General features: G+C 42.8%; 1 protein-coding gene and 4 pseudogenes across 5 annotated transcripts; 2 read left to right on the top strand and 3 right to left on the bottom strand.

Moving 5' to 3' along the window:
• Nucleotides 1–503: 503 nt before the first annotated feature.
• On the bottom strand, nucleotides 504–7,314 carry AT3G31945 (annotated as a pseudogene; the record flags this gene model as incomplete). The annotated part of the gene is made up of 1 exon: nucleotides 504–7,314.
• A 978-nt stretch (nucleotides 7,315–8,292) lies between these two features.
• On the top strand, nucleotides 8,293–10,773 carry AT3G31950 (nucleic acid-binding/zinc ion-binding protein; the record flags this gene model as incomplete). The annotated part of the gene is made up of 7 exons (NM_114017.1): nucleotides 8,293–8,816; nucleotides 8,928–9,032; nucleotides 9,108–9,581; nucleotides 10,017–10,058; nucleotides 10,211–10,276; nucleotides 10,344–10,484; nucleotides 10,602–10,773. The coding sequence occupies 7 exons, from the start codon at nucleotides 8,293–8,295 to the stop codon at nucleotides 10,771–10,773; spliced, it is 1,524 nt and encodes a 507-aa protein (NP_189737.1).
• Nucleotides 10,774–12,180: 1,407 nt separating this feature from the next.
• On the bottom strand, nucleotides 12,181–12,602 carry AT3G31955 (annotated as a pseudogene; the record flags this gene model as incomplete). Its single annotated transcript has 2 exons — nucleotides 12,181–12,417; nucleotides 12,504–12,602.
• A 480-nt stretch (nucleotides 12,603–13,082) lies between these two features.
• On the top strand, nucleotides 13,083–14,163 carry AT3G31960 (annotated as a pseudogene). The gene is made up of 5 exons: nucleotides 13,083–13,133; nucleotides 13,221–13,331; nucleotides 13,518–13,648; nucleotides 13,810–13,964; nucleotides 14,047–14,163.
• A 6,507-nt stretch (nucleotides 14,164–20,670) lies between these two features.
• On the bottom strand, nucleotides 20,671–25,241 carry AT3G31970 (annotated as a pseudogene; the record flags this gene model as incomplete). The annotated part of the gene is made up of 1 exon: nucleotides 20,671–25,241.
• Between the last annotated feature and the right edge of the window lie 1,625 nt (nucleotides 25,242–26,866).

The following is a 26,866-nucleotide window of genomic DNA, read 5'->3' on the forward strand; positions in this document are numbered from 1 at the left end:
AAATGAAATGGCTCGGGGCAAACAGGGAAGGACCATACCTAATTTTGAGAGTCGTCCGACCCGGTGTCTACGAACTCGCCGACTTAATTGGCAAAGCCATTCCAAGATCCTGGAATGCCATGCACCTCAGGAAATACTATAACTAAATCTAAGAAGCATGAACTTGAACTACGAGGTGGCTTGATCCCTGAAAAGGGTACGTAGGCAACTCGTCTTCGGATCGGGTCGCAACCGAAAAGTTTCACCCAAAAAGAAGTCCAGTTTGCTCACAATGGCTCGTAATCAATAAAACGGTTCGGGTTTTAAAGAATGACTCAGTTATTCTACGATTCGGCATCATATAAGGAAAAAATTGGACTTATAATAAAGAGTCAGAAACTTGATCTTCATAAAAATGTGGATAAAGTCGTCCAGGCATAAGTTCTACAAAAAATGGATAAAGCCTTCCAGGCACAAACACTAAAACAAGATAAAAAATAACGGAGTCCCGCCTCGGGCTTCTAATCAAGCTCTTCAGATGGGCGTACTCCTTCTGCAGGCAAGAGCGAGCCAGATTAATCACCTTTGCCTGCAAGCCAGATTAATCAGCGATTCCGGCTTCATCAGCGAGAGTCTCAACCGGCTTAAGCCCACCAGGACTCCGAGGAGTAGGCTCGAGAGCAGGGGCTTTAAGCTCGTCTTTCAGCTCGATCATTAGGTGAGTGAGATTTGCCTCGGCGTCGGCAAAATCTTACAACCACTTCTCAACCAGGTCTTTCTCGGTCGCCAAAGCTCCGCCATCCTCGAGTGATTTGATCAGTTGCCCATTGGCCCGTGCCTGGGACAAGTACATAAACTGATCGTTAGCCTCCTCGGTGACTTTGAGCCTCGCTGCGAAAGCCTCCGAATCGAGGCTCACAATCCCAAAGTCTTCTCGCCTCGGTAAGCATTCGCTTGCAGCGAACGACTTCGGAATTCAATTTAAGGTTGTGCTCGACCAACCTGACATCGTTATCCTTGTTGACAGAGGCTTCTCGTTCAGCTTCCTCCTTCGCAAGATTCGCTTCGGCGGCCTTGGAGATTGCCTCGTTCCTTTCCTGCTCGGCAACTTCGCCCTAAACTCGGCCTCAGCCAATTTATTGATTGCCGCAAAATTTTATCGCATGGCTGAGTCATAGGGCTGCACCATCTGATTCATCGAGGCGACGACCTGAAAAGCAAACAAAAATAAAGCTAGTCCGAATTCATTCCGACACACGGACATACAATTTAGGCAAAAGGAAAACAAACAAAATATACATAACCTCAGGACGTGAGACGCCGTCTCCGCATATTTCCTCGACTCCAGCAAAGTATCTGGAGGAGGGAGCAGATAACCCGTGCAGGCCCCAAGTAGAGGCTTATCCGCCTCATCGCTCTCAAAATTTGAAGTTCTTTGTTGGATTCTTTCTTTAAATTCGAACCGTTTCATTGATTTGAGCCAATGTATGTGAACAAGACTTGTGATCGAAACTTCTCGGTTGTGACCCGATATGATTCATTTCCCGACCAGCGTTTAGGTACGAGCTGGGTACCGGTGTTTAGAGTATAACCGGGTTTTTGAAGATAAAAGAATTTTGAGCAAAAGTTATTAGACAGATTTTATCTTGTATTTATATAGCGTGCTATCGCCAAGCAGGCGTAAGAGATACTCCGAGCCGTCGCTCATCGTATTAGCCGAAGCGTTCAAAAATTGTGAATCGAATTATTATTTATGCCGAAGTTAAAACTTACAAAATAATAAATGGGAGTATGCATACACGGACCCACTCCCCCTTTTTTTAATGGGGGGTTAGCTGAACTCGTCCGAAGATGAGCTGCCTACGTACCCTTTTCAGGGATCAAGCCACCTCGTAGTTCAAGTTTAGTCACCTCGGATTTAGTTGTAGTATTGCCTTAGGTGCATTGCGTTCCAGGATGTTGGAATAGCTTTGCCGCTTAGGTCAACAAGTTCATATACCCTGGGTCGTACGACCTTCGAGATCAGGTACGGTCCTTCCCAATTCGCCCCGAGCTTCCCAGCGTTCGGTTCGGCGGTGTTTTGAAAAACTTTTCAGAGAACTCGGTCCCCTTCGTGAAATCTTTGCTGTCGGACGTTCGAGTTGTAATACCGATCCGTCTCATTCCGATAATTTTTTATTCGCACCAAGGCTGAATCTCTTCGTTCATCTATTAGATCGAGTTTGTCGAGTAACCTCCGAGTATTATCTGGTTCGTGCTCGGGAGACAAGCTTCACCGCAGACTCGGTATCGTCATTTCGGGTGGAATTACACATTCTGTTCCGTAGACTAAGGTGAATGAGGTTTCTCCCGTGGCTCGACGAGGAGTCGTCCAATGCGACCATAGAACACCTTCGAGTTCGTCGGACCACAAGCCCTTTTTAGCATCGAGCCGTTTCTTCAAACCTTCGAGGATTGTTTTGTTTGCGGCCTCAGCTTGGCCGTTTCCTTGGGGATATCGTGGTGTTGATTTGCTAAGTCGAATTCCCCACTTATCGCAGAAGCCTTGGAAGCGGCTTGATATGAACTGTGAGCCGTTATCTGTAACAATATCGTAAGGTATCCCGTGGCGACATAAGATATATTTCCACACGAAACTCTCGACTTGAGCGTCCTTGATGCTGGCATAAGATTCAGCCTCTATCCACTTAGATAAATAATCGGTTAAGATGAAAACTAACTTTTTCTGCTTCGAGGCATGCATAGGTCCGATTATGTCCATCGACCAACGCATGAATGGATATGGCGAGGCGATTGATGATAAGAGCTCGGCCGGTTGATGGATCGTTGGCGCGTGCCTTTGACATTTTTCGAATCGCTTGGAGAATTTTTCACAATCTTTAATCATCGTTGGCCAGAAGAACCCGAGCTGGGTATTCTCCATTGAATTGATTTGCGATGAGCTGAGAGTCACAAAAAGCTCGGATTTTCGCGATTTTTAGCCCTCGAGTTAGATTAAGTCCGATCACGAGCGCTTCGTACTCGCCCACGTTGTTGGTAGCCTCAAAGTTCAATCTGAATGATTTTTCGAGAACTTCTCCCGTTGGCGAAGTGAGATGGATGCCCACGCCCGAGCCTTGCTTTGATGACGAGCCGTCTACATGCATTAGCCAAGTTGTATCGAGCGGGTTCTCCCGGGTCTCCTTTGTGGGTAGTTCGACGATAAAATCGGCTAGGACCTGTGATTTTGCACATGTTTTGTTCCTATACTCGATGTCATGTTCGTTGAGCTCGATTGCCCATTTAGCCAAGCATCCCGATTGGCTTGGACTATGTAGGACAGCGCGGAGCGGCATGGATCCCATTAATACGATGGAGTGGGATTGAAAATAGGGTCACTGTTTCCGAGCCGACATTACGACTGCTAAAGCTAGTTTTTCCATTTGCGGGTAGCAAGATTCTGCGCCCTTGAACGTCTGCGAGACGTAAAAAAATTGGTTTTTGTTCGCCTCTGTCTTCTCGAACTAACACTCCGCTGACTGCAGTGTCCTACACGGCAACATACAAGTAGAGTGGTTCCGCGACTACAGGTTTTGCGAGGATTGGTGGGGTCGCCAGATACCTCTTGAGTTCCTGAAAAGCCTCTTCGCATCGGGTTGTCCATTCGAATTTCATGTTTTCCCGGAGCACATCGTAAAAAGCCAAGCATTTGTCGGTGGATCGGGAGATGAATCGGTTAAGGGCTGCAACTCTTCCAGTTAGGCGCTGTACTTCTCGCTTGTCTTGAGGCGATATCATTCCTAATAATGCCTCAATTTGCTACAGATTTCCCTCGATGTCGCGATGTGTGACTAGATATCCGAGGAATTCACCGGATCTTACCCCGAAGCGGCACTTGGCTGGGTTAAGTTTGACGTTGTTGAGGTTGAGCTGCTGGAAACATTCGCGCAAATGGGATATGTGTTCTTCCTCTTCCATGGATTTAACCAGCATATCGTCGATGTATACTTCCATTGTCCTCCCGATATGTAGTGCAAAGATTTTATTGACGAAGCGTTGATAAGTTGCCCCGACGTTCTTAAGCCCGAACGGCATCACTCGGTAGCAAAACATTCCTTGTTCTGTGTAAAAAGTGGTTTTCTCTTGGTCTTCGGGGTTCATCATGATTTGGTTGTAGCCAGCGAAAACGTCCATGAATGATAGCAATTTGTTTCCAGAGGTTGATTCCTCGAGGCGATCGATATGCGGTAATGGGAAACTGTCCTTTGGGCAGGCTTTGTTGAGGTCAGTGAAGTCTACGCAGACTCTCCATTTGCCATTTTTCTTCATTACCACGACTGGATTTGCGCGCCAATTGGGGTAGTTTGCCTCGGTGATGGAATTGATCCTTAACAGTTTCTCTACCTCGGCTTTCACAGCTTCCGCTCGCTCCCGACCCCATTTTCTCCTCTTTAGTTTAACGAGTTTAAACGTTGGGTCGTGCGGGTACCAACGAGCGGGTACCAACAAACGGTTGCACCATCCAGACGGTCCTTACACCTTTTGGTCGAGACACCTCTTCATTCGTGAGCTACCACAGTCCACCAGCTCGAGTGTCAGCTGACTGGACCACCCCGCTGGGTCAGTACTCGATCAGCTCACCTAGTTCAGTCAAGCTATCGGTCAGCTCACCTAGCTGAGCTAGCTAGTCTTCCAGCTGGTTTAGCTCACCTAGCTTAGCTAGCTAGTTCATCCAGATTGTCCAGCTCACGTAGCTGGTTTAGCTTGAACTTTCTCGTTATTCCGACTAAGTATTTTGGTCCGTTCCTCTACCATGATCTAGTTTTCCCCTAAAACAAACCGGCCTCTTTATGAACGCGGGATGCAGGCGTTAGAAGTTTACCCCCTTAAACTGAATTCGTCCTCGAATTCGGCGAGTGATCTTGGTTACTCCCTAACTTGGGACACGGGCGTTACAAGTCTACCCCCCTTAAACTGAATTCGTCCTCGAATTCAGCGGGTGTAAGATCTTCTTTACTCCTTAATGTTTTCCCATCTTTAGCCTCTCCGAGACTTTAGATATCATATTTGATCAAATCTCTATTTCCGAGTTTGATCAAGTTTCCCGATCTTTGTCTCTTACGACACTCGATCAAATTCCTGATCCTGGTCCTTTCCCGGACTCGATTGATATTTTCTGATCTTTGTCTCTTCCGACATTCGATCAAATTTCTGATCCTAGTCCTTTCCCGGAATCGATCATATTCTCGACATAAGTCTCTTTCCGACTTTGTCAATATTTCCGACCTTGGTCCCCACCGGACTCGGTCAATATTCCCGATATAGGTCTGTTTTCGACCTTGTTGTTTTTTCCTTGATCTTGGTCAATCTCCAATAAGATCAAAACTCTAGAAATAGTCAAAACCCGACTAAGTCTGTACCCGATCTTAGTCAAGTTCTGACTAGATCCAAATTCCATTGATATCGGTCCATCTCCGAATATATCTACCCACTTTCCCGTTATGTTAAAAGTTTTGAATACAAAGATAATATCTTGGTTCTTGATCGTGAGTTGGGTAACTATTTTCGTTTCCAAACACATCGATCCCTCAACTTCCTTATCCGCCAAACTCTTACTATGACGTTTTCCCGAGCACTTATCCATCCTAGGATCAAGCATGCTCTAATACCAACTTGTGAGACCCCGTCCCGGACGTCTCGGTGTCCGGGAACCTTGGACTCACGTTTGCGCCTCTTCATGGCCGAATCTCTTAATTTTTCGCGATTCAACATAGAATTGCCTTTACGAGGCTAAATTCTATAATCACTTTCTTATTACACAGCGGAAGTCTTTCTAACCTTGGTTTAATTCCAGCCAACCCTTGTATCGGTTCCATCATCTTTGTCCCTTGGACTTAGATCGATCCTTTACTCGGTCAAGATATGCATAATGTTCGCTAACCATTCTAAGCCTAACAATCGCATATTTCTTTATCCTAATTTCACGGTCAATTACCAAATGTCTATCTTAACTAATACGCTAGATCGTTACATACCTTGGCCAATATGCGGATTTGATTCCTTAGCCCATTTGTCGCCTTACTCCATTCGTTCAACGACTCGTATCCGATCGTGAATTGATGAACCAATCTCTATTGTTTCTTAGCCATACAACCAACCAACCCCACTAACCTAAGTCCAACGATAGAGATTGGGGATCGTACGATTCCCTTGGATCACGATGACCGAATCAAGCTCTTGGCTCATTGGTCCATCCGTCCTCCAAACGTACGCCCCTTCGGTTTCATGGTGCTCGATTGAGCCCTCGACTTATCGAACCATCCATATTTCCGATCCGGTCGTTTAACACTACGACCGCCCACAGTTTACTAACCACATACCCGTCCGGTCCATGGTGGTCTGTAAATCTTTCGGCTTATCGATCCATCCATACGATCCGAATGATTTCATTATCACACCCAAGGGTCTATGGTTTCATCCATCGGTTAATCATAGGCTAGCCCATGAAATCCTTCTTCTGTCAGTCTTAGGTTTGCTCGCGTGTCCAACATCCGTTTTGTCCATCGAATCTCACCGTAGACTTTCACGTTGGTTATCCGTCGAGTCACCCTTTGGTCTTACCGATCTCCGATCGGTTTTACCATGGCAGAGGAGATCGATACATGAAGGTAGCCGCGATATTGATCCTATGTGGTGAATCACGTTCCTTACCCATTCTTGGTGCTTTCTCCCTTTACCGGTAAGATTGCATCCATGGGCGACCTTTGGGTATGTTTGGATGCACTTACCCTTGTGCTTCCTCGAACACTTTTCTCGATCCATCCCATCCGATGATGGGTCTGTCTGACCCGTTCCGTCTGATGATCGGCCTGTCCCATCCGATCCGTCCGACGATCAGTCTGTCTGATCCAATCCGTCTGGCCGATCCGATTAGTCCGATGATCGGTCTGGCCGATCCGATCCGTCTGGCCGATCCGATCCGACGATCGGTCTACCAGATCTGATTTGTCTCTAAGACGAACGGTCTACCCTCCCATCCTCTACACTCCATCGAACCGTTGGACCGGGAGGTAGCATGCGCATCAGTTCGGTTGAGTTATACTCGCCGAGCCGCACCCCCTCTCCGACCAACAACTTCGGGATGTGTTGGGATTGTTTTGAGAATGTTTTGTGGTGTATGGATGATGTGTGAGATGCCTTGGGCGTCCTCCCTTATATAGGGGAGAATGGATGCTTCCCGAAGCATCACATTCGTTCCTTGCACCCTTCCGAAAGGTCACATCCGTTTCTTGCATCCTTCCGAAAGGTCACATCCGTTCCTTGCATCCTTTGGGCGATGCAACCGTTTGTTGGTACCCGCTCGACCTTACACCTTTTGGCCGAGACACCTCTTCATCCGTGAGCTACCACAGTCCACCAGCTCGAGTGTCAGATGACCAGACCACCCAGCTGGGTCAGTACTCGATCAGCTCACCTAGCTCACCTAGCTAGTCTTCCAGCTGGCTGGTTTAGCTCACCTAGCTTAGCTAGCTAGTTCATCCAGCTTGTCCAGCTCACCTAGCTGGTTCACTTGAACTTTCTTGTTCTTCCGACTAAGTATTTTGGTCCGTTCCTCGACCATGATCTAGTTTTCCCATAGTGGGATGACCATAGCGGGGAGACGAACATTAGGAAATGCCGGAACTAGGATGTTTTACGTTGCTTCTGCAAAATTACTTGTTATTATGTAAATTTTAACGAGGATCCGATATAAAGATATATTTTTGGGTAACTCTTTGCCAAGTATAAGCTATATACTATGCATAAAATGTTTTCTTAAAGCCAGCCGAGTGTTTAATGATATAAGACCTAGTATGGGTCGCTCAACACTAGAATATCCAAGGGTTGGCAAGCCTAAGTGGTGTTCCTAGTGGGAGGAGGGTCAATCACAATTTGGTTAAGGAACCAGATTCATCTGGAACCTCTACTAAGTTGTGATCGATCATCTTCACTGTAGCGTAACTGGGTCGCCCGTGGCTTGTCCGGCCATAGGGCGATTCGGGGGCGTTACAATTTTTGGTATCAGAGCATGGTTATGCGATGCTCGTGGACACTTGGGTTTTCAATGATTTTATCGAGTAAATTTGAGTCGCAGAATGCAACATTAGATTCCTGTTGTTCGTCTTTTAGATGACTAAGTGGGGGATAGTTTTACCTTGTTTTGCAGATGTCGTCTAGCAAAAGAAGCAGCACAGTCAGTTTGTTGCACAGTCTTAATGTGCCCAACCCGAAAACTTCGCTCCGCCGAGCAGTACAGACGATGATAGTTTGTCCATGGGCATGAATGATCAGATTATGGCCGAAGATAGTGAATCTACTGAGTCCACTATGTCAATTGAATCCGATCCGTCCGAATGTCCAGAGAATGCTGATGATCATGATGACCTGTTATCTAGTGAAGAAGCGAACCATGTTGAGTGGATGATCACTGAGGATGGCGAGTTATTCGCGGTACCAACTGAGAATGCGACCGAAGAACAAGCGAACGAAATTCTTAACAACATGCTATCAATGTTCTATGTGCCATCGACGGATGAGGAGGGAAGTTTGGGTGTTCTGAATCTGGGGACAATTGGCGAACATGGGTTAGAATTGGAAGAAGCAAATGGAGACTTGTTCGATGTGCCAGTGATCCAGGTGGATGGTGCGTTCGGAGAAATGAATGAGTATGGAGCCAACAATGAGTACGAAATGCTAATGCTTACGGGTATTGACGAGGAAAATGAGAATGGAGCCATAGAGAATGAGATAGAGAATGAGTTAGAACACGCGATTGATCAGTTAATTGCCAAGTGTGCTCAAGACTATGTCCCGAATGGGTAAGAAGAAGGAGAAAATGGGAACGATGGGGGTGATTCCTCGTCGGACTCATTTGAATCCTTAACGCCAGAACCTAAGAGTCCGAGTGTGATCAACATCTCCTCGGACAGTTCGCAAGCTATCTTGATGATAACGAATCCTAGCGAGGTGGATTCATGCTGGGAGAATGAAATGTTTAAAGGTAATGAACCGAGTGATGATGAAGGAAATGGGAGGTGGGATCCGATGCTACTTGAACAGTAACTGAATCACGAGTCTTTGATGAATCGTCTAAGACTTGATGAAAAGAGGTCGAAAGGAAAGATGATTGATAAGGCGGGAGAAGATGAGAGGCAGAAGGGAAAGAGAGCAGCAGAATTAGAAATGGAATTGGAGAAGGCTAAGGACCAGCGAATCATTGGAGTAAACCCGCATTCACTTGGGATCGGATATGGGATTAACTCCAAGGTTAAGCCCAGAATACGGGCAACAGCGAGAAAGTCAGTTGGGAGGAAGTTGGCCACTCCGGCTAAGCGCCCGTGTGATATATGCGGCCATACAGATCATCTGACCGAAGACTGCTTGTATTCATCACCGACTATGCCATATATGGATAATTATACCAAGTGCTATTGTTGCAGAGGATTGGGGCATGTGTCCATGTACTGCCCGTATGTTGCGCCAAATGCGGGCGAAAGATCTTTGAGAGGAGTTGGGCCATTAATGACTGCGGGGGCAGAGGAGAAGTGTTTGAATGAAGGGATGCCCTCGTTTTTGTGGGTAAGGTGTGAGTGTCCCAAGTGTAGGAACCCTTGACCGATGGTCCGTAAGATCATCTAGGAAAATATAGTTAACTTTTCGGCTAAGTATAGAATCGGCTGAGTCATAGCGAAATTTTGTGTGTAAATATACTAAGGCTTAGGACTTGTTAAATAGTGTATAAGACTAAGACTAAAATCCGGTACTTATAACTTGTATGAACCTTTTGAATGTATGATAAGTTAAGTATTTTCTTGCTTGTGTGTGGCCGACCATTATATGAGTGAGAAATCACTTGAATAAGAATCAGATGAGTTTAAAAACCCATCGAAAGAGCCTCAACAACATCCGGTCAAATGAAGAATCGGAGGAAAGAAATTAAACTTAGTTGGGCTCGAGATCTAGATTGAGCATACTTCAGGGAAACAGGCAAACTAAAGAAAGTTCGGTTCGAGGAGCAGGCAATTGTATAATTACGACAAGGAAGTTGGGAATGGCCAAAGGTTAGAATTCGAGGGCGAATTCTATTAAGGAGGGGAGAATGTAGTGACCCGCATAAGGACATCGGGCACGGCCAAAGGACCGAATGAGAAAATTTTGCCCGATTGCAAAGCCAATTGACCACGTGTGTCCAAACGGTGCTAAAACATCAAAGGGCAAGAACGGGCAAGTATGGGCAAGAATGGGCACAAATGGGCAAAGATGGGCGTGTCGTGGCGAAGTTTGCCCCGCCGGCCGCGGAACCGACATGAGTAGGACACCTCACTCGCGGTGCCTTGCGGCTCAAGTTACCAACCTTGGAGCCGAAGTCAGCTGAGTCTTGGAGCCGAAGTTGGAGTGACACCTGTCGCCATCTGTCACCACGCCATCGTCCGAAGACACCTGTCGCCTGTGGGTGCGGCAGCTTTCCGGACATGTGGCAGCGGGCGGTGCAGTCTGGCCGACCTTGGGCGGGTTCTAAATAGAGCTTTCTCCGCCCAAATTCATTTCTAAAGGCGAGAGAGAGACTGTAAGGCTGTCCGATCGTTGACTCGTCCGAAACCGAGAAAAGCTTTCCCGAATTTAGTAAAATTTGCCCTTGGTCGAGGAAACTCTGTCCGAGACTTGAGAATCATCGCATGTGGTCGAGAAAACTTGACCATGAGTAAGGAATCGTCGACCGTGCTCGAGAAGTTATGCCCGAAACCCAAAAAACTTTCCGAGCTATCGAATCCGTGAGTTGTGGTCGAATTGTGTGTTTGTTTGCATGTTTTCTAGAGCTAGTCTTTAGATTATATGCATGCTTACTCACTTAGACCTAACTAATCGGAATTCGGTTTAAGTTAGAACTTGAATCTTAAAGTGAATATGGGCATTTGACGAACTTGATAATATTATCACTAAAGAATGAACGGACTGGTGCATAACTAGGTTAAAGGAATATGTACTTAACTAAGTTTACTTGATGAATTGAGATATGATTCGAGGGCTTACTTACCTTGTTAGATGGTTATACTTATATGAGATATGCTATGAGGTTGTGAGTAAATCCTTGATATATTATGCATATATATTACGTGATTTGGTGCTTGATTGTCTATACTTGTTTTGGGGCATGGTAAACTACTTATATATAGTACTGCATGAGGTTATTGTGTCTAAGTGGTATTCAGGGTTTACCCGATACCATCATGCTTAGAGTAAGATGCTGCCTCCCTTTTTGTGTTGTGATTGTGTCAGTAAGTCTTGATCCTGAGTGGTCACTTACATGATGGCACAAGACTCGGAGCGTATGCCGAGTAATTCATGACGATGCATTAAAGTGATGTTCCGGTTATAAGCCTTTGTGGCTATAGCTTGGGTGTTCACAGTTGTGTACGTACGTGTGATGTGGGTGTGCATGTACGTGTGTGTGGTAGCATACGTGTGGAGAACATGTATACACGTATGCAGGAGTTTGTGCTGATGTTGTGGCACTACAAGAAAACAGGCGTTTACTGACTACAACACTAGTCGTTTCATAGTCGTAAACAGAAATAATACGACTAATAGACGACTAACAAGACTACGAAACAGTCGGCACGGAATAGTCGTCGATTGGTCGTCATATTTGGCGACTTATGTACGATTAATTTACCTGTTTATGGGGGATTATTCGTGTAGTCGTAAACTAGTCGTACTTCGATTGACGACTACTTTGCGACTAGATTACGATCAATTGTATTAAACTGTAGGCACTATTCTGGTTGTCGTATCTTAGTCGCTAAATAATATACGACTAATTTACGACGTCTTTACGACTACCTAACGACTCTCTTATATTGTCAAACGATAGTCGTTAATGTTGGTTACTATGTTACGACTATGCTACGACTATATGGCGACTATTGGACGACTATTTGACGACGACATTTTGTGTCCTAATAAGAATTTGGTCATATCTTGATTTCTTTGTTGGTTGTTTATCGATTCTGAGAATTCGGTTTGTTTGTTGTTCTAAATGCTATAAAGTATAACCAAAACACATTTTTATTGAAAATCCTATCAAATACATAAAACACAACTTACACTTAAGGTTCAAAGTACTAAACACACACACAAACATTATTGTTCAAAGTTCAAGTGAAAAGGGACTGAAATCTAAACCTATTGATCATTCTGTGGAGTAGCTGGTAGAGGCTCTGTGGTTGTCGAAGATTGAGAGTCCATGAAGTCAAGGAATTGCAGATCTGTTTGTCGGAGATACTTCTCCACTAAGGACAAGTGTTCGAGCTTGTCCTTTTGCTCAGTCGTGATTTGGGCAGTCTCAGCTTCACGCGCAGCAATCTCAGAATCACGCTTCTCATTGTAGGCTGTCTGCTCCTCAATCTTGCGTTGCGCTTCCTTCAGCCGTTCTTCTAAATCTAGGAAGGACGATGATGATTGTCCAGGGAGATTGCGGTTGGCACAGCCTAATGTGTCTTTGAGACTGCCAAGTCCATAAGGATTGCCTCTGGAATCCCTTTCGGTGGACTTGTGCCATCATGTGTCTTTGAGACTGCCAAGTCCTTAAGGATTACCATGGGCATGGTCCTTTATGGGCTTGAGCGAGTTCTTAGACCATTGGCCATTAAGGACCAACCATTAGAGCCTCGTCCATTAGACTTTGGACAGACCAATGGACACTTCTACTTTTCATTCTGCCCGGATCTCTGATTTTTTTAGGTGAGATTCCTATACATGTCAATCACTGTTTTTTTTTAAAACATTCTCAATTTTCTTGAGTTGTTGACGTTTTCGAGATTTACTTGAATAGTGCAAGACGACAAGTGATGAAAAGACAGAAACAAATAAAGGCTTCAAGTTTGTTGATAACTGCTCTCTAAAGAGTTCCCTTGAGAGATTCTGACTCTGACATAACAGGTAAAAAAGTTAAAATACTCAACACTTACTTGGAATTTAAAAGAACACTGATTTGTTGATTACCTAGAAATTAAAAGGTATGAAAATATTTCGTCTTCTCAAAACCCAATCGGAAGAGAAATTCAAAGATCCGAAAACGGGGAAAGATGCGATGACGACCAGGAATCGGAGGGTTACAAAAGGCCGCAGCTGCTGGGGTTTGATCCTAAACTCAATTTCATAGTTTTCTCTCGAATCTTATTTGATTGAATATGCGGTTTTACCTCTGTATGCATCAAAAACAGGATCAATACCGATTACTAGGAGAAAATGTAGCCAAGTTACGGACTAATATGATGAAAGAATAGCTCTCCACGTTCCTTTCCCAGCTTGAAGAGTTCGCTCGTAAACACGAGGTCGTTGTTTGTTAAATCTTTATATATATATATATATATATATATATATATATATATATATATATATATATATATTTCTTTTTGTTGTGTTTGCTGTTGTTTTGTCATCGTCTTGATTTCGTAATAAGAACATGTAGTTTAATAACATGTTCCTGAATAGTGATAAAAAAATTTCTTTGGTTGCAGAATGACATTTGTAAGAATCCTGCCTTCAGGGCTCAATTCCATGAAATGTGTGCTAACATTGGTGTGGATCCTCTTGCTTCTAACAAGGGTTTCTGGGCTGAGCTCCTCGGTATTGGTGACTTCTACTATGAGTTTAGCGCCACTGAAGAAGATGCTTCTGAGTTTTGGTTAGCTATGAGTCTTAAAGGATATAAAATCTAATGTGTATTTTTTTCTCTTGTTTAGAATTGGAAATGACCCCTGTGATATTAGAAAGCAGGGATGTAATAATTTTCGTGAATTCATTAAATAGGAGTTCAGATTATTGAAGTTTGCATGCTTACAAGATCACATAATGGAGGTTTGATCAGCTTGCAAGAGCTCTGCAACCATCTTCGTCAGAGAAGGAAGACAGACCGTGAAGCTGTGACTGAAGATGATTGTCTTCGAGCTATTAGCAAGCTAAAGGTTTCTATCTCACTTGTGTTTTTCTTTTTTCTTTCAGATATTTTGAACTAATCTTGCTGGTATCTTGGGATTTTCTCCTCAGCTATTGGGTAGCAGATTTGAGGTTATCACTATTGGCAAGAAAAAGTTTGTTCGTTCGGTACCCACTGAGCTGAACAAAGACCATAACCATATCTTGGAGTTGGCAACAAGATTCTGAACAGAAAGATGCAGAACTTGGACACAAAGCTGCTGAAGGCAGACTGTTGATGATGCCTAATGAAAAACTCCTTGACTGAAACTATGATCTTAGGTCCTTTAGGTTGTGGACACAAACTAAGTTATTTTGGATATGATTTGAAACTAATGATGTCAAACTATATTGTTCTAGTTAAATAGTATTATTCTTCAGTAATTCATAACATATTCAGGTTTTATTTATAGCGTAGTAAAAAAAAAATAGGGGGGATTGACAAAAATAGCACTAAAAGGTTTTTTCATCCAAAATAGCATCTCTTTTGAAAAATCCACAAATAACACTCAAAACTTTAATAAAATAGTAAATATAAATAACAAATTTCCCGCCAAAAGAATTTCCGTAAAAAATTTTACCGCCAAAAAATCTTCGTTAAATTTTTCACTCCAAAAAAATGAGGAAGGTAACTAGGAAATTCGGGTGAGGATTCACAAAAAATCTTTCCTGAAACCCTTCCTAAATTTAGTGAAATTCTTCCTAAATTTTGTAGAATCCTTCTTGAATTTAAAAAAATGATTATTTGAAAGATTCCACAAAATTCAGAAAAGATCCTACAAAATTTCAGAAAGAATTTCATGAAATTCAGGAAGGGTTACACAAAAAAAAAAATCTGAATTTCGGGCAACCCATCTTGAATCGCTTTGAATCCTTCATGAATTGATAACCATAATTTTATTTAAAACCATATTATTTCTATTATTAATTTAGTTTAGTTGCTAATAATTTAACGCTTACAGAATATGTTAAAGAAAAAACAAATTGTCTATTTATACACATATTACGATTTGACAAAAACAAAATATTGGATATAATGTATGTCGCATTTTTTTTTGCCAATGTACTTAATTTGTTATATTTGGTAACTACGAAAATATTTTATATTTATAACATAAATATTATTACTTAGATTTTATTGTTAAAATATTTTATATTTTTTAATTAATGGCATTTGATTTACATTGTTGAATTTTTTTGTTTTATCTCTAACAAATTAAAAAAATACAAAATATTTCGATTTATATTCGAAATAAATATATTGATGCTGAATATTCAGTTAATTTTAATGTTGTTTTATTTTATGTTTTTGTAAACAAATAATACCAAAAAGATTGACAAAGTAAATCTTAGAATATATTGGATCATTTAATCTAGTTATTTATTTTTGCAAAAAATTATTGAAAGATCTAAATCAAATATATTTCTTTAATTGTAGTAGTTGTAATTTACTAAATTACCCTTGCAAAAGTTCATTTAGTTAGTTTTAAATTATCCTCATAATGTTGTAGTTCACAAAATGCTTTCTAATTAATAGTATAGATTGTTAGTTTATTTTTATTCTAGTTTGATCACCTAAATCATGATCTTAGGTTAATATGTGTATCAAAAATGTTTGTTGAGTTTCCGAAAGAACTAATTAATTAAATGATCATGTTTTTTTATCTCAACGAGAGACGGAGGTGAAGCATTCAATGGATAATCTTCAATACATGAATTTCTTTTTTTGAATGAATGTAAAATTTATTCAGAAAAAAATAAATATTATATGAAGTGAAACTTTTTTGAACAGTTTTAAGAATTAAAATTTACCTAATTTCACTCAAATTTGAAGAACAATAATTAGATTAACACCCAAACATTACGGTTTACTAAAATATCACAAATTTTGTGTAAAACGAAATAAACACCGATTATATTAATTCAATTAAAATAAAATAATTGGCATAGAATAACTAAATTAAATAGAAAAATAGAAATAAAATACTAGACGAAAAATATAAAAACAAGACAAAAAAAAGTTACAATAAAAAACAAAAAAAAAATATCATATTTGACTCCAACCAAGCTTTTTCAAGCTTCTCAAAGCATTGATGGTGTAGTCGAAGTCCTTATGAGTTTTTAGTTTTAGATCTTCTAAAAGGAAAACACTAATTTAGCTCCTAGGATCCGGTTGTAGTTCTAGTTCTTATACTCAATCATATACAAGACATCTAGTCATATTCTAAAAATGCTAACGAAGCCTTTTCTTGTTTCTCAAAGCATTGATGGTTTAGCCAAAGTCCCTATGAGTTTTTGTTTTTGGATCTTCTAACAGGAAAACACTATTTTACCTTCTAAGATCCAGTTGCGGTTCTTATTCTTATACTCAATCATACACACGACATCAAATTATATTTGAATCCAAAAACACTAACCAAGCTTCTTCTTTCTTCTCAAAGATTTGATGGTGTAGCAGAAGTTTGTCTGAGTTTCTGGTTTTGTATCTTCTAAAAGGAAAGCACTACTTTATCTTCCGTGATCCGGTTACAGTTTTGGTTATTATACTCAATAATACACACGACATCTAGTTATATTTAAATCCAAAAGCATTACCAAGCTTCTTCTTTCTTCTCAAAGATTTGATAGTGTACCATAAGTTTGTCTGAGTTTTTGGTTTTGGTTCTTCTAAAAGGAAAACACCACTTTATCTTTCGTGACCCGATTACGATTTTAGTTCTTATACTCAATTATACAAACGACATCTAGTCATATTTGAATTTAAACGCTAACCAAGCTTCTTTTTACTTCTCAAAACTTTGATGATGTATCTGAAGTCTCTATGAGTATTTGGTTTTGGATCTTTTAATACGGAAACACTACTTTAGCTTCGGGGATCTGGTTGCGCTTCTAGTTCTTATACTCAATCATACAGAAGACATGTAGTCATATTATTCTAGAATATGCTAACCAATCTTCTTTTTGCTTCTCAAAGCTTTAATGGTGTGCCGAAGTCCCTAAGATTTTTCTGTTTTGGATCTTATAAAGAGGAAAACACTACTTTAGCTTTCGGGTTCTGGTTGTCGTTCTAGTTCGTAACTCAATCATACACAAGACATCCAGTCATATTTGAATAAAAAATGCTAACCAAACTTCTTTTTGCTTTTCAAAGCTTTGTTGGTGTAGCCAAAGTACATATGAGTTTTTGGTTTTGGATCTTCTAAAAGGGAAACACTACTTTTGCTTGCGGAATCAGGTTAAGGTTCTAGTTCTTATACTTAATTATGCACACGACATATAGTCATATTTGCCTCCAAAAAACCTAACAAAACTCTATCTTGCTTCTCAAAGCATTGATGGTGTAGCCAAAAACGCTAACTACGATTATTCTTGCTTCTCAAAGCTATAATGGTGTTGCCGAAGTTCCTATGAGTGTTTGGTTTTAGATCTTCTAACATGGAAATACAACTTTAGCTTACGGGATAAGGTTGTTGTTCTAGTTCTTATACTCAATCATACACTCAACATCTAGTCATATTTGAATCTATAAATGCTAGCCAAGCTTCTTCTTACTTCTCCAAGCATTGATGGTATAGGCGAAGTCCTTATGACTTTTTGGTTTCGAATTTTCTAAAAGGGAAACACTACTTTAGCTTTCTAATTTTGATTTCAATTTTAGTTCTTATACTCAATCATACACAAGACATCTAGTCATATTTGACTCCAAATACTAATCTTATTATTAATGCATGTGGCTAGGTTATCCGCCTAGCTACTGATCTAAGGGAAAAGATCCCCGATAGAGTAACCCTAATCTTGGAAATAGTGTCACCAGTCCTTCATGTTGTTGCTTGCGATAGTTGAGTAACAGAGCTTAGAGTACTAAGGAAATCGATTCTTTATGCGTTAAACTATGCATCCCTGCCTGCGATAGTTGAGTAACAGAGTATAGGGAGATCAGACGAGTAAGTGTTTCTATAACACTCGTCCCGCCTTATTGGCCAAGATGGGGTGTTATTCATCTGATCTTGCAAAAATGTTTTCTTTAAACTTCACACACGAAAAAAAAATTGCACACAACTCGCCATGCTTACTAACCTAAGGAAAAAGGGGAAAAAGGGGGTGAGTAAAGAATAGTCATTGAGGGGAATCTTCTCTACCCACTAAAACATATAACACTTTCTAAAGCTTTACAACCATCGTCATAACATATGAACTTAGACACAAACAATCAAACTAAAATGCTTGAACCTCTAACAACACACTTATGAGTGGAGGCTAGCCCTCGTGGCTCCAACACTCACATGCATTCCGGGCTCGTCAGCGTTTCTTCACCAGCAACCTGTAGGCCCATCACTGTCCACATTACTAGGGAGACCACGATCCATAACTCGATTCTCCCTAGTCATACATAAAATTGTATAGTTAAACAGCATCACTATACATATCATTCAATAATCATCAAATCATATCACCACAAAATCTTATCCTGCGCAATCAGATCTAAGCCTACATATTATGTATGAAGAATCATACCAAAAGAAAATGATACTATGCTTCCCAAATACCACCGTCACCTTGGCCTATTAAAGATGAAGACTGAAATAACCCGACCCATTTTTTTAAAAAAATATAATTAAATATTCCCATAAATATCTAATTAAATCAACCAATAAAATAACAATTAAACCGCAAGTTAAAAATACTATTTTATGAATAAATAAATAATTCGACCAACAAAACCAAGAATAACTAACAATCCTAACCGGGTTCCAAAAACCAAAAACACCAAAATAAAACAAACGAGTTCCTAAATCATCCTCTCTTCCTTGCGATGATTCCACGATCACACTTTATCTTTACCTGCATCAACAACACAATGAGATGCGTAAGTATTATCATAAATACTTAGTGAGGCGATCCTCCCATCTATGAGCTATACACACAAGCAAATAAAAGGGTGTAATCACGAATACAATACAAACAAACCAGTCATTGAACAATTCACCTAACACACATTCACCACACCTACATATCATCACACAAAACAAATCACACAACCCAATCGCTCAGATAAGCTCATGGTCACGCACTCACCTTAACAACTTGATTCTAATAGCAATTAAACCCAGGAGAGACTCTCCTTGCGTCTGAAACAGTCCAGAAACGTCCTACAACAAGTCCACAACCAAAAGCAACCGTGAAGCAAACTGGACAGGAAAAACCAGAAACAAGCAGTCTCAAAGACGAAACCCTAAAATACAAACTAACTGTTAACTATTCAATCTCTCCGGTGAAACCCTAGCTGCAGAAGTCCCAAACCTGCCCACAAAATCTCGTGCCAATCGGAAAACAGACGAGACCACTATCTCAGTTTCAATCTCCGCTGGTCCTAATTCGCGTCTGAGAAAACGTATCTCACGAAACTGCGAATAACTCAACCAATTTTAATCCAAATCCAATTCTGTAAACTGGAGAATAACGATAGAGGACTTGGAAATAACTCTACCAAATTTCGTTACCTTTTACCACGATTTGATATGACGAAACTGATTTCTCCCAAACCCTAACAATTCTGCTCCTTCTCCTTTTCTCTCTTTTTCTCCTTTATAAAACGAAAAGTGGCTAACTAAAGCCCTAATTTCGAGTTTCCTTCTTTTATAGGCACACTCTAGAGTTTCCAATTAACCCAACCAATAATACCGGATGATTTAAAACCAAACCCTAATCGAGTTTCCGGTTCACGGGCGTTACAATTCTCCCCCACTAACATAGATTCGTCCTCGAATCTAGTTTCACCCTTCCACTCCGAGGAACTCCGTGCAACCAACAGTACAGTCCGCACTCCCTCCAACCAGACCCCCTCTAGGTCTCTCTATCCAGTCGATATACTCACGATTTACTAGTCATTGTTGCTCACAACTCACTCTCCACTCTCAGACCGCAATCTTCGAGCATAAACCGTCACTCTCAGGCCTCGGCCTACAGTATCTCGGGTATCACACATATTATCTTCCCCACTCAAAGTCAAACCCTGAGTTGTGTCGGCTCACTCTCAGCCACAAAGTCATCGAGTTACGACACTTGGAGAAAATAATACCACAAAACTCGCTCTCGGGTCGTCACCCTAAAGTGTGCTCTCGGATCGTCACCCGAAGCCACTGTACCCCTCGTACTCTAAAGACACCATGTCCCTCGAGTTACCGGTACCTCAAGAGCATACCCCGCTCCTCACGAGTCGTTGGGACCCTCATGTCCCTCGAGCAACAATACTAAACGCTTCCGAGCATATCTCCAGACTCTCTCATGGATTCGCGTAAGACACCTCTATGCCTCACCATCCATCATATCCCCTCGAGAACATCCTTATGACCAACTCCCGGCCATCTCGTAAACACACCTTTCTCTTAGGTTGTTTACTCAAAATTTCCGAAAATAGACAAGTCCTTTCTAGGAAACTTTCCATTTTTGGAAACCGCACAACACATTCTTAAATAAGACAACTCAAGTCAAATCCAAGAAAAAATACTCATCTTATTAATCATCAACTGTCATGATCGTTACAACTCCAAACGAAAATACAAATGAAAGAGAAATAAGAACAACAACTCAAAAGCTCAAAAACTCAACAACACTGAAACTGGAAACCAAGGAAAGGCAAACTCAAAAGCTCAAAAACTCAACAACACTGAAACTGGAAACCAAGGAAAGGCAAACTCATGCAGCAACCTGCTTCTCGAACCACTTCTTGAAACTTGCCTTCATCCTCGCCTCTGGCTCCCAAGTCTCCTCTGTCACACCATCGCAGTTCCACAGGACTTTGATCAAAGGAATCTTCTTCCGCCGAAGTTCCTTGATCCTCCTCTCGAGAATCCTCACTGGTCTCGCCTCCAAAGTCATGTTGGGCTGAAGATCCTCTAGAATCTTAGCCAACACCTCATCATCCTTGTGAAGACACTTCCTCAGCATCGACACATGAAAGACCTTGTGAAACGCACGCATAACATCAGGCAACTCTAACCTGTATGCCACTGGTCCCACCCTCTCAACAATCCTGAACGGACCCATGTACCTCGGAGTCAACTTAGTCTCTGAGATAGACCTGTTCGGACCTCGCAACATGGCCATCTTAAGATACACTCTGTCCCCAACCTCAAACTCAAGCTCTCTCCTCCTCTTGTCAGCATAACTCCGCTGTCGATCCTGAGCTTCCTTCATGTTCAGCTTAAGAACCCGGATCCTCTCCGTGGTCTCCAGAACATAATCTGCACCATATATGCTCCTCTCCCCCACTTGGGTCCAGCATAACGGTGTCCTGCATGGCCTCCCGTACAACGCCTCAAAAGGAGCCATCCTTATACTCGCCTGATAGCTATTGTTATAAGCAAACTCTACCAGACTCAAGTGATCCGCCCAATGACCTCCCCGATCCAAGACACACATCCGCAACATATCCTCAAGCGTCTGAATAGTCCTCTCAGATTGCCCATCTGTCTGTGGATGATAAGCCGTGCTCATCTGCACCTTAGTACCCATCTCTCCCTGAAAGGCTCTCCAAAATGCAGAAGTAAACTTGGAATCCCTATCTGACACAATACTCACAGGTACTCCATGCAACTCCACGATCTCGCTCACATATTTCTTAGCCAACAGCACCGCTCCATCGGTTTTTCTGATGGCCAGAAAATGTGCTGACTTAGTCAGACGGTCCACGATCACCCAAATAGCATCTTTGGTTCGCGACACAGGCAACCCAACCACAAAATCCATCGTGATAAAATCCCACTTCCACTCAAGAATGGGTAAACTCTGCAACAGGCCACCTGGCACCTGATGCTCAGCCTTAACTAACTGGCAAACATCGCACTCTGTAACCCAATTAGCTACATCCCTCTTCATCCCGACCCACTGATAGTACCGCTTGAGGTCTCGGTACATCTTAGTCGCTCTTGGATGAATGGAAAACATGCTCGCATGAGCCTCACTCAAGATCTCCCGTCGCAACTCCTCATCCTTAGGCACACAAACTCGCCCATGCACAAGGATAGTCCCATTAGCTGCAAACTGATACTCAGAGCCGTCTGCCTTAGAAGCCGCAATCAACCCCTCATCCTTCTCCTGAGCCAACCGAACTCTAGTCAGAAGATCTGCTCGATCCACAGCTTCCAATCCCAATGGCTCTTGTGCCATAACACACAACCGCAAAGCACCAATCTCACTTACCAAGGCCTCAACACTTCCGCCCACGCGCTTACGGCTCAACGCGTCTGCAACCACATTAGCCTTACCAGAATGGTAAGCTATCTCCAGATCATAATCAGCCACCAACTCCATCCATCGCCTCTGCCTCAGGTTCAGCTCTGGCTGAGTGAAGATATACTTCAAACTCTTATGATCTGTGAACACCTGCACTTTCCCGCCATAAAGATAAGACCTCTAAATCTTCAAGGCAAAGATTAGCGCAGCCATCTCCAAATCGTGAGTAGGATAGTTGCCCTCATGCTTCCTCAACTGCCGTGATGCATAAGCAATAACCTTCCCACGCTGCATCAGAACACAATCCAAACCAACTCTCGAGGCATCAGTATACACCATGTAAGGCTCTCCATGCTCTGGCAATGCTAACACTGGTGTACTCGTCAACATCTCCTTCAGGCTCATGAAACCCTCATCGCACTCCGGTGACCACACAAAAGGAACATCCTTCCCTGTCAGCTTAGTCATCGGCTGTGCCATACTCGCAAACACCTTGACAAACCTCTTGTAATACCCTGCCAACCCAAGAAAACTCCTGATCTCAGTGGCATTCGTCGGTCTAGGCCAATCTCTGATAGCCTCAATCTTCTCTAGATCCACTGAAACTCCCTCTGCAAAAACAGTGTGACCCAGAAAACCCATCTCTCTCTGCCAGAAACTGCACTTACTCAACTTAGCGAACAACTTCTGCTCCCGCAGCTTCTCCATCACTCTCCTCAGATTGTACCTCATGCTCCTCAGGACTCTTAGAATACACCAGAATGTCATCAATAAAGATGATCACAAACTCATCCAAAAACTCCTGGAACACGCTGTTCATCAACCTCATGAACGCTGTAGGTATATTAGTCAAACCGAAAGGCATCACCACAAACTCAAAATGTCCATATCTCGTCCTGAAAGCAGTCTTGCGAACATTTGCCTCCGCTATCGGGATCTAGTGATAACCCGACGTCAAATCGATTTTGGAGAAACAAGTAGCACCCCTCAACTGATCCAACAACTCATCGATCCTTGGCAAAGGGTACTTGTTCTTCACAGTGACCCGGTTCAACCCCCGGTAGTCAATACATAAGCGGAAACACATCCTCGAACTCATGAACAACCCGAATGTCGCTCACTGCTACCTGCCCCACAGACTCCGGCATAGATATCGTCACCAGGTAAGCCTCGCAGCCCTTCTCGATCATTTTCTCTGCCTGCACTGCTGAGATGACGAGACTCCTTGAGGTAGGTCTCACTCTCTGATAAACCAACCTTCCCTCTGGCCGCTCAAAAGAAACTCTCCCACGGTGGCAGTCAAGATGTACTCTATAATGATCCAACCAATCCATTCCCAGAATAACATCATACAACTCTACAGGGCTGATAATCAAATCTACTGGCATTGACTCCCCTGCAATCTGAATATCTACACCCTTCGCTCTCCCAAGAACCGCTAAAAACTGCCCTCCAGCAACCTTGACGGCTCCAAGCTGCTCACCAGGATCCCCACGGATGTTGCCGCGCGAGGCACTCTCCGGGGTAATGAAGCAATGCGATGCTCCAGAGTCAAACAACACATGGGCCTCTACACCGCCCACTAATTAGGTCCCTACACAAACCTCATGTGCTAAGAACCCTAACATTCATCACAAAACAATGATATCCAAAACAACAGAAACAATTCACAAAGTCTGAGTCTCAGAAATCATACCAGTAATCGCTCTCTTGCTGGTACTACCTATCTCACGCGTAGTGTAACCCTGCGGTGCCGCTGCAATATGTGCTAACTGCTGTACTCTCTGCTGCACCTGCGCTCCGTGCTGCACCGCCGGCTGTACCACTGCCACTGCCATCCGCTGCAGCTTAGGACAATTCGGCCTGAGATGTCCCCTCTCCCTGCAATGGTAGCACTCCCTCGTCTCAGCTCGCTGCGTGCAATCTGCCACCTTGTGGTCAAGGCTCCCACAAGAAAAACATCCTGCTCTGGAAGGATGATCTCACTTCCTCTTCTGCCCCTGCGCAGGCTTGCCGCCCTTGCTAGGTGCCACCTGCTGCTGAGTCTTCTTCGGTTTTACCGCTGGACTCACTCCCACCACCTGCCTCTGAAGGTCCTCCTCTACCTCAGCAGCCGTCTCCACCAGTGCCGCCTTCGTGGCGTATTGCAACACTCTACACCGCACCCTCAAATCCGGTCGAAGTCCCCTCAAGAACCTCCTCATCTGGGCCTGGTCATCCTGCATGCCCCGACCCGCATACACCAAGAGTCGGTTAAACTCCCGCTCATACTCCCGAACCGACCGCTCACCCTGTGTCAGCTCAAGAAAACGCGCCTCCATACGGTCGAGCGCCTCCTGCGGAAAGTACTTGGCATTAAACTCAGCCACGAAATCTGCCCAAGACATATGCGCCTGCCTCCTCCTGGCAGTCACACTCCGCCACCACAAATGTGCATCCCCCTCTAGAAAATGCACTGCTAGATCCACCCGATACTCTGCAGGGCATCTGCTCGAACCGAAGTTATGCTCAACCCGCGACTTCCAACTGTCGGCCTCCTCAGGACTAGTACCACCAAAAAAATACCTCGTGCCAATCCTCTGCAACTGCTCCATCATCCTCAAATAAGATGGAACCTCCTCAGCAACCGCAGCCCTCTGCTGCACCTCCGCCACTCGTGGCGCAACTGGAGCCTGCACTGGTACCACACCTGGTAACCGCTCCAACAACTGCCTCAACAGGCCCGCCAAACCAACCCCTGGAACCTGGGCTCCTCCGGCTGCGGCACCCATCACTCTTGGGCCCTCAGCACCAACGGCATGCACACCGGCGCCGACATCAGCTCCACCAGCCCCCACTCCGGCTGCACCGGCTATATCGGCACCAAGACCATCCCCAACCCCGGGCTCCAGAAACTCAGGGTGCGAACCCACACTCTGCTCAACTGTGGCATTGTGGCCATCACTTTCGCCGGTACCCTCGAGGACTCGTCCTCTACCGCGACCACGACCACGACCACGACCATGACCACGAACTCCAGCTCCCCTAACCATCTGCGCTACTCAAGAACAAAAGGCTAAGAAACTAGAACAACGAATATATCACAAACAACTTACCGTGGAATCTCATTTAAGGCTCGAAGAAGATGATGCTAGGACTCCAACACACACAATTGACTAAGCACTCTATAATCAACCCTCAGTATGCTAACACCCTAGCTAATCCCACATCAATCATCAGGAAAATAATTCATCAATTAATTATTCTATACATCCTAGAACTGTGATCGCTCTGATACCAAATTAAAACAACCCGACCCATTTTGTTTTTAAAATATAATTAAATATTCCCATAAATATCTAATTAAACCAACCAATAAAATAACAATTAAACCGCAAGTCAAAAATACTATTTTATGAATAAATAAATAATTCGACCAACAAAACCAAGAATAACTAACAATCCTAACCGGGTTCCAAAAACCAAAAACACCAAAATAAAACAAACGAGTTCCTAGATCATCCTCTCTTCCTTGCCATGATTCCACGATCACACTTTATCTTTACCTGCATCAACAACACAATGAGATGCGTAAGTATTATCATAAATACTTAGTGAGGCGATCCTCCCATCTACGAGCTATACACACAAGCAAATAAAAGGGTGTAATCACGAATACAATACAAACAAACAAGTCATTGAACAATTCACCCAAAACACATTCACCACACCTGCATATCATCACACAAAACAAATCACACAACCCAATCGCTCAGATAAGCTCATGGTCACGCACTCACCTTAACAACTTGATTCTAATAGTAATGAAACCCAAGAGAGACTCTCCTTGCGTCTGAAACAGTCCAGAAACGTCCTACAACAAGTCCACAACCAAAAGCAACCTTGAAGCAAACTGGACAGGAAAAACCAGAAACAAGCAGTCTCAAATACGAAACCCTAAAATACAAACTAACCGTTAACTATTGAATCGCTCCGGTGAAACCCTAGATGCAGACGTCACAAAGCTGCCCACAAAATCTCGTGCCGATCGAAAAACCGACGAGACCACGATCTCAGTTTCAATCTCCGCTGGTCCTAATTCGCGTCTGAGAAAACGTGTCTCACAAAACTGTGAATAACTCAACCAATTTTAATCCAAATCCAATTCTGTAAACTGGAAAATAACGATAAAGGACTTGGAAATAACTCTACCAAATGTCGTTAGGTTTTACCACGATTTGATATGACGAAACTTATTTCTCCCAAACCCTAACGATTCTGCTCCTTCTCCTTTTCTCTCTTTTTCTCCTTTATAAAACGAAAAGTGACTAACTAAAGCCCTAATTTCGAGTTTCCTTCTTTTATAGGCACACTCTAGGGTTTCCAATTAACCCAACCAATTAAATCGGATGATTTAAAAAGAAACCCTAACCGATTTTCCGGTTCACGGGCGTTACAAAGACCAACTCACTTCTCTTTTTCCCGTTTAGACAATTACTAGCATGGCTCGAACAACTTATTATTGATCACCATCTTGGTTATCCATCAACGAAGACCTTAGCCTACAATTCATGAAGCCTCCTGCAAGGTTTAAGTTCAAACCGAGCTCATTTACCCAACCAACAACACAAACTCGTCATTATTTACTCTTTATAAATCTGTCTCAGAAACATACACA

Source organism: Arabidopsis thaliana, chromosome 3 (genome assembly GCF_000001735.4).
Source record: "Arabidopsis thaliana chromosome 3, partial sequence".
Lineage (NCBI taxonomy): Eukaryota > Viridiplantae > Streptophyta > Magnoliopsida > Brassicales > Brassicaceae > Arabidopsis > Arabidopsis thaliana.